General features: G+C 46.5%; 1 protein-coding gene across 1 annotated transcript in view; it reads left to right on the forward strand.

Annotated features, from left to right (window-relative positions):
- The window catches only part of LOC109508228 (polypeptide N-acetylgalactosaminyltransferase 10-like), a 55,188-nt gene that overhangs the window by 11,279 nt on the left and 35,511 nt on the right, over positions 1-8,398 (forward strand). Inside the window, 3 exon segments of the mRNA XM_019858106.1 lie at positions 4,803-4,905; positions 5,020-5,158; positions 5,268-5,434. Coding sequence (XP_019713665.1) covers positions 4,803-4,905; positions 5,020-5,158; positions 5,268-5,434 — 409 coding nt within the window.

Consider the following 8,398-nt stretch of genomic DNA (forward strand, 5'->3'; position numbering starts at 1 on the left):
GACCAACCGCCCCCCCCCCCCCCCCGCCCTCCGCCCCCCCAATCCCCAAAATGTGATTGTTTAATTTGAGTAATTTACGAGGCTGTAAGCCCGAGGCAAACATTTCTCATAATGAATGTATGAGGGTGTCAGGCCGCGAGCAATAAAATATATATATATTTTTTTTTGTGCGGGAAGAAACAAATGTATTGTATTTCTCCCCTCGCCAGCGCATTAGGTGATCATTCATGGATGACAGCGGTATTACCGGAGCATCCAACCTTGAAATATGAAGGACCACTCTGGAAACTTTCCGTGGGTATAATCATGTCTGCTGGAAAAAAAAAAAAAGGTGGGGGGGGTGCTGCAACACAGAATTTGAAATGAGCATATTAATTTTTTTTTTTTAATACACAAACACACACACACACACACACATTTCGCCGACGTATTTATACATCGCCTCGAAGGTAGTCGTGAAGAAAGATGAAAAAGCCGGCACGTATCTTTGGCATGTATCGCTGTTATTATGTCGGGCAACATCTGCTGACGGTCTGAACCTCCGGCGGTGGCACCAATCCCGTCCTGCGCGACTGAATTGCAAACATATAATCTGCCGTCGGGCGGATTACCAGCTGACCGCGGCGGCATGGAAATGAGGTTAGCCAGCCGTCGTTTTCGGAGAGGCTCGTCCTAATCTGAAAATCCCTCCGCAGAGGTCAGAGAGAGAGGAAACTCGACGACCACTTGCCGGATGACTGCCGATTCCGTTGGGATTGCGCCGATGCGGTTGAAAAGCTGCCCCCCCTGTTCCGTCGGGATTGAATCTACGCGTTTTCAATGTTCGCGGGAATTAGTCCTGAAATCATTTGATTGATTTTAGAGCTGATCGGGGAGTTGAAAAATAATCATAATTCAGTAACAGATCACAGATCTGATTAGAAGATGGACCAATCCATTTAAAATTTGGGGGAAATACACAAAAATCTTTGTTTTTTTTTTAAATCTGACTGTATAAGATGAGAAATTAATAATAGCACAGAACGTCCCCGGAGTGAACAAGATCATCTGGATTATTATGATTTTTTTTTTTTTTTTTTGCAAACCCCCCCAAAATGCTTCAAAAACATTCATCAATCTCCAAGAATCATTTACCACAAAAAACAAGCCCCACCCCCCACATCCCCCCCAAAAATAAAAATTCAGTGTCAGGGGCCTACCCCCCCCATCACCCCCCCCAACAACATTCGTGATAGGGCTCAGTTATCGCACTTCCTCGACTCTTCGAATCGTCGCCCCGTGGGGAAAATCTCAGCAGTGGCGTCAAGTCACTCCATCGGAGGCGCCCGTTTAATATTCAAGGAGCGGCTCAGGAGGCGCCATGCGACCGAGTGAACAGACCGCGACATGCCAAACCAGTACCGCAAATCCCAAGCGGGACACTTTTTCTTCCGTGTGGGTGAAGCTAACCGAGGGGACCTGGGGAAACGCAACCCCCCACCGATGCCCAACTTCCCCTCAACCCTGCCTCATTAAATTTAATGCTGCCTTTTTGCGAGCCATTTAACCGATGACAAAAGGCCATGTGTCAATCAGTGTTTGCGCAGGGGATCCCAAACCACCGCGGCGGCTGCACCCAAAGGGGGAACTCAAAGCACGTAAATCAACCACCAAAAAAAAAAAATGTGTTCGTTATATTATGAAATCGAATCACGGTCAACCCAACTTCTGCGCGTTGTTTCTTGACACCAAGATTTGGGCGAAAATAGGAATTTGCGAATGCCAAACCATGTGCGCGTTCTCTATGTTCTTTTTTAATCATTATTTGTAATTTGTGGACATGGAAAATGGGATTTGGTTCTTTGCTTGACCGATTGGTTGAGCGAGCCGGTAGTCAAGCCACCTGATCATAGTTTCTTTCGAATTTAAAGTGGACAACTTCCTCCCACTTGTTCTGAAAGGAGCGCATGCCGTGATTCCGAGACCCCCCCTCACCCCCCCACCCCACACACACTTTCGCAATCATATCCTCCATCTGCTCTTCCAGATGATTCAGGCTCACGTTGGTCCTCGCTTACTGTCCGTCTCCATTACCTTCCGCCGCCCACGCCCTCCAACGTTTGTAGCTAATGCGCACACGCGCATTAGCTACAAACTTTTTTTTTTTGTCCTTTTCTCCTTGTCTTGTTTTCTCAAGGTTCTTACTGAGAGCGAGCTACAAAAAAACCCCCAAAGGAACATGACATGGTCGACGTGTGCTGAAATTTTAATCAGGAGCAAAAAATGGGGCCAGCACAAAAATCCTGTCTCTTTTTTTTTTTTTCATTTATTATTATTCTTCAGTGTACATTTGCACAGATGGACTCTCTTTGCTTGTGTTCCTTGTGTGTGACTCACCCAATGTGTCCATCTCTGACAAGAGTGGAGGCAAAGCCAACGTGAAATGAACTGAATGTGTTTCCTTGATTTTTTTATTTTTCTCCCTTGGCCTCTTGGTCATGTTGAGAGCGAATGAGAGGACGCCAAATAATGGCGAACACCCTCTTTCCTCGTGCGACCAACACTAAAACGCAATTCTTGCAATTCTTGTGTGTGTGTGTGTGTGTGTGTGTGCGCGTGTGTGTGTGGTGATGGCGACAGACAGAATTGTCACAGCGTGAAAGGTGGTGCAGAAAATAGCCCTTTATTGAAAGACATTTTGGGGCTATTTGTTGGGCTGCGAAATGGGTTTAAATTGCACGAAAAAAAAGCAATACGTGTTCGGTAGAAATAACAACAAGATTGGAGTTTTTCAATGGGCAGCATGGTAGAGACGAGTGGTTGGCACATTTGACTCACAGTTCTGAGGTTCCGGGTTGGAATCTCGATTATTTGCCTGCGTGCATTCTCCTGGTTCGCCGTCTTCCTTGCATATTTCCAAAACGTGTTTCTAAAGTGACTCTAAATTATCCTTAGGTGTGGATGTGAGTTGAAATGCTTGTTGTTCAACATGTGAGCCGTGATTGGCAAGCGACCAATCCGGGGTATACCCTGCTTCTTTCCCCAAATCAGATGGGATTGACTCCCAATTTACTCACAACCCCAATAATGATAAACAGAACAGTGAGCCCCAATATTCAGGGGGATGGGGATCGAGCCCTGTGGCTTTAGATTTTTTTTTTTTTTTTTTTATTGAAGTCTCATAGAACCACAACTTTTTCCTTAATATAAAGATTTTGTTGAAAAAAAGTTGATGCTTTTACCACAACATGAAAAGACATTTCTCCCCCAAACTTTTTTTTTCTTTGGTCGGAGCAAAAAAAAATTAAAAAAAACCCACGCTTTTTACCGCATAATGGAGGATAGCTTTGAAAAATATTTTGCCAATAGGCACGCTCTCAAAAGTCTAACCTTGAATCATGTACCATCTGAAACAATTCTGCTCAATCATTTATGATAATTCCATTTTACAAAATGATACTCAACGAAAAAGTGCGGCGATTAAAAACGGAATTGTGTGTAATCCGCCCGAAGGTGTATGACTGCGACCTATTCCGACACGCAATCACAACCGAGGAATATTAGCGCGTATGTGACACTCTATTTTGTTATTCTGTGTCACGTTGTCGTGAACCGCCAGTCGGGTTAATAATTCATGCTAATTCATGCCTGCTGCTCGCGCCATTTGTATTTATAGCGTGGGGCTAATTGCCACTTCCTGTCACCTAATTATTCCCCGCACTGACGCTGCGATCCCGCACTCGCCGTGCTAATCGACGTATGTACGTGCGAGTCATTTAGCACCCCCTGCGCGATGAAGCCGACGCCCTTTTGCACGTGGAGCGGCTCGGGTTGCTATGTACATACCGTACAGTATAAGGCCCTGTTTCATCGGCGCATTGGTATTCACCTCGTGAGGTTCGCTGAGCGTGAAATAGAAGAGTACACTTTTCTGCGGGTAAACTCTCAGTGGAGCAGTGAACAGGCTGCTGCTGCTGCTGCTTCTGAGAAAAAAAAAAAATCTGCCACGGATACCGTCAGGCAAGAAAAAGCCGGTTGTATAACTGAAAGTTTTCTGTGCTGTCGTTATAAAGAAAAAGATTGAATTTCTCTCAGGCTTGTCTGTATTTGCAATAGGACGGCTCGTCTTGGAGTTGTGGCTCAACTTCCCTTCGACGGAATCAATAGTGTCCCTGCCGGTTGCGTCCGTGCATTTTTACAAAACACACTGCGTATATATGGCACACAAATACAATTTCATCCCCCAAAAAAACGGTCAGGAATGGAAGGTATCGTTGTTTGGTATATGTTCAACCACAACGGTCGAAAGTCGATCAAATTCCAGCACGTACTTGGGTGACATGTTTTCTCATGCAAATTCAGCAGACACACACAAAAAAAAAATCAGCATTTTATATTGCGAAAATTTAATTGTTGTCCAAATGAGTTTCGTTCCATCAATTCAAAATGACAATACAAGCAATCAATCGGTGTAAACATTTGTTCAGTCCATCTTGCGTTTCAATTTGCAACAATAACCGACCCATTACTCGATTCGAATGCGTAGACTTACAAGTCGATCGTAGTCAAATATGATAAATTCGCCGTCCATTTAGTCGATTGCCCGTTAGCTTGCGAGTTTAGCTTGTTTTGTATATTACGAGCAATCAATGGGCAAAATACGTTTCTTCAGCTATGACACACTAGGCAAATATTTCAAATGGCTGCATATCTTTTGTCATTCATTGAAAACAATCATTCGGAACACGGTATTTGCACTGCTGCTGCTCTTTGTCCAAAATCATCCTAAATGTTTTTTTTTCTTTTGTGCATTCCTTTTCCAGGTTGTTAGCAAACTGCGGAAGGACAATCAAGTGGACAGGAATGGTCTTCAGAGGAAAGACTGGCACAACTATGAAGCCATCAAAAGGGATGCCTCCAGATCTGGTGCGTCTGCCACCGCGTGTACTCCCCGCAATGTCATTTCAACATTTTTGGGGGGATCCCGCTGGATCGCCGCTTCCCGCCATCTTGTCAGCCAACTGTGTTTGCTTGATCCAGGGAACGGCGAGCAGGGCAAGCCGTTCCCCCTGACGGACGCTGACCGGGTGGACCAGGCCTACAGGGAGAACGGTTTCAACATTTACGTCAGCGACAGGATCTCCCTCAATCGGTCCATCCCTGACATCCGACATCCCAAGTGAGTCTCATCTTGGTCTCGAATCCGCAGGGCCTCCCTTACTTTTCTTGACATGTTTCTCTTGAGAGCAGATTGTACAGTAAATGCGTGTTTGTGTTTGTGTTTGTAGCTGTAAACAGAAGCTGTACGCCGAGAAGCTGCCCAGCACCAGCATCATCATCCCGTTCCACAACGAGGGTTGGTCGTCGTTGCTGAGGACCGTCCACAGCGTCCTCAACCGCTCGCCTCCGCAGCTCATCGCCGAGGTCATCCTGGTGGACGACTTCAGCGACAAAGGTCAGGCAAATAAGAAAAAGCAAACACAGACGAGGCCTTTGCTGCTGGCTGAAACACGATCAGGACGACTGACCTACTTTTGACAACTTCCAATCTAATATCAGGTGACCTGGCGGTCGTAACTTTAGGTTAGGGACTAAATGCGCAGGTACCAATTGCCCGGCCCGCCCCCAGAAATTCACCGACGTGCTGAGGGAAGCGATTGCATTGAAACGTGCTCGTGCAGTGGCAAACGTTTCCGCCCACGTCGGCGAGGAAGCGCATCTCGCGACATTCCTGTCGAAATATGAATGTTTTCAAGAGCGATCCCCTTTGCCCTCTCCAGTCGCCTGCCCCCCCCTCGCTTCCCCGCTAGCTTCCTCGCCTACGCTCGACGGTGACTCAGCCCAGCGCACGCAAATACTGGAAGTCTCCTGTCACCTGGAAGCATTTCAGACAAACTCACTCAGCTCTGCCGCCGCTCATTTTGTTCAGCAAGCGGCTAATGAGGAATCTCGTTTTTGCTCGTCATCAGCCGAAAGTCGTCAGCACGTCGGGAAATAAGTGTCCGCCAGCTTTGCGATTTGTAAAATCCGAGAAATAGTCAACAGCTGTATTGTTATACGTGTGCTGTTAAGGGGCGTGGTCTAGTGACTGACATCAGGAACGTGTCCTGTTAGTCTGTGTGAGTGTGTGGGTGTGAGTTGTGGCCGACAGCAGATCCTCGCGAGGGTTCTCATTTTAGAATTGTGTGTTTTGATCATGTGCCTGAAAGTGCCTCAGCAAATGTGGCTCTCCTTGCCCACATGTGAGGGCATTACCCTGCCTCAATTGTTCAAATTTTTTGGGCTTAAAAAAAAAAAAAGACATTGATTTCAATGCTTTCATAAAGGCGGATTACACTCAATCCCAATCTCCTGAGAATCCAGGGCGGTGTGCAATTTGGCGCCTCCCCAAATGGGAGGAAATGTGTGAATTGACCTCAAGCGAGGATAGCTAATGAAGGCCACTTGAGGGGGGAAAAAACAGTTGGTTACGGCTAGAAATAGAGCAGCGGGAGCACGTTTGGGCATTGAGAACAGGGCGACTCGCTAATCCTCCTTTCGGGGTCGATGACGAGCTCCAGCCCGGAGACGACGAGGTCGGCTCGCTCCTCATTAGCCGCTAACTGAATTTCCACGGCCCGTGCAGGGAGCCTGTTCAAGCTTCGCTCCCCCTGCAGGAGGCGGTGTGGCGGGGAGGGGGCGGACATTGGCCTCCCCCAGCATCCTTTCAAGGTGAGCCCAGCTAATGGGCTCGTCTCTCGGCGGATTCCTCTGCTCGCCATCTGTCCTGCGCCGAGATGGAGACCGGTTCAGGGTTGGAGTTGATGAATTCTGACCCCGGCGGCTGTTAGACAGCCAAACTGTGAAAACAACCACGTGGACCGTTAAAACGCTCGCCCGCTGTTGGCTTTAGCTTCCATTTTAGGTCCGTTTCATGACCATTAAGTCGTAGTTTTACGGGGATAGTGTTTTGGTGCTTCCCAGGATACTAAACATTTTGTCAGAATAAAGGCACACTTTTCATCGGAATAAAAACCTATTTCGATTTTTTTCGAAGAAAGTACAGATTTTATAAAAAGAGTCAGCATATTTTGAAGAAACAATTTTGTCATTTATGAGAGTAAATGTGTCCTAATAGTTGAAAATAATCCGGATATTGTGTGATCAAAGTTATCATCTCACATGAACGGTGAACGTAAATACACACAGAAATAAGAGCTGTAATTTCGCAAGAGCATATGTTTGGTCAATGTTGGAGGATGAAAGCTTGGATTTTATGAAAACAATCCAATAGTATGAGGGGAGAAAAAGTCTTAATTTAAGTCACATCAAATCCAGAAGCTAAGCAGAGCTGCAATATTTTTGGATGCGCCAGTTTCTGACCACTTCAGATCCAAAGCGAAGCTGCCATAGGTGGTAAGAATGCCTTCTTTAAATTGCTCCATATTATTTTTCGGTACGTATGAAAAAGGATCAAGGGCCCTTGCCCCAAACTGAACAAGATGTCAGCCTTTTTGGTTTGAAGTAGCCAATTTGAGGGAATTCCAAGGCCCAAAAAACAATGTGCCCCCGACACCAGTGTCACCTCTCGTCAGGAAATCGGCCAGAAAGTAAACAGGAATGTAGCCATTCCACTATTGAAGCTGATTTTGTGCAAATTCTGCGACTCAGACTTGAACGAGCTCCTTACTTGGGAGTTTGCCCGGCTTTGTTGCTATTCTTTCAGTCGAAATTGGGACTGACATTAGCGCTGCTAATTGCAGCTGTAACTGGCAGTCATCCAGCTTAATGTGCTTCCTCCGCATACCCAAAAACAATTACAAACGCGCATTTTAACTACGACGCACCGGGGGGGGGGGAATGGGGGAAAAAGAATGGACGGCACTGAGTAACGAGATGACAAAACATTGGAGCGGGCGTCCTTTTTATTCTTTTTATTATTTAATGGCGTTCCCCGTTGAGCGAAAAGGGCACTCTCGTCAAGCGTGCCCAACCAATCAATCGGCAACAGATGAGGAAAGAAGCCGGATGCGGATTCCGAGTGTTGTTTGAATACGACGCGCACACGCACGCCTCGCTCGTTCATACCTGCGCGTCAGTTAACGGCGATGAAAGCGGAAATCTCGAATCCAGTTGAAGGTGTTGACAATAACGTCAACAAATCTCTGAACTCGGTCGGGGGCACCTGCACTGTTTGTCCTGACGCAACGTTTTGCATGATTGAATCATATTCTTCGGTAGGCCTGTTTTTCGCCCAGAAAAATTGATCCGGTGCTGTCCAGATTAATCAATTTTGCCTTTCAGCGTAATTAAAATCAGCTATTTTAATTTCAGGGCTGCCCCCCCCCCATCCTCCTCTTCACTCACACATTGCAAATCCGCTGGCCCATCTCAGCAATGACTCCCTTCAAGGACTAATGCGCCCCGTGGGGGTTAGTAT

The sequence above is a fragment of the Hippocampus comes genome, unplaced genomic scaffold (genome assembly GCF_001891065.2).
Source record: "Hippocampus comes isolate QL1 unplaced genomic scaffold, H_comes_QL1_v1.1 scaffold265, whole genome shotgun sequence".
Lineage (NCBI taxonomy): Eukaryota > Metazoa > Chordata > Actinopteri > Syngnathiformes > Syngnathidae > Hippocampus > Hippocampus comes.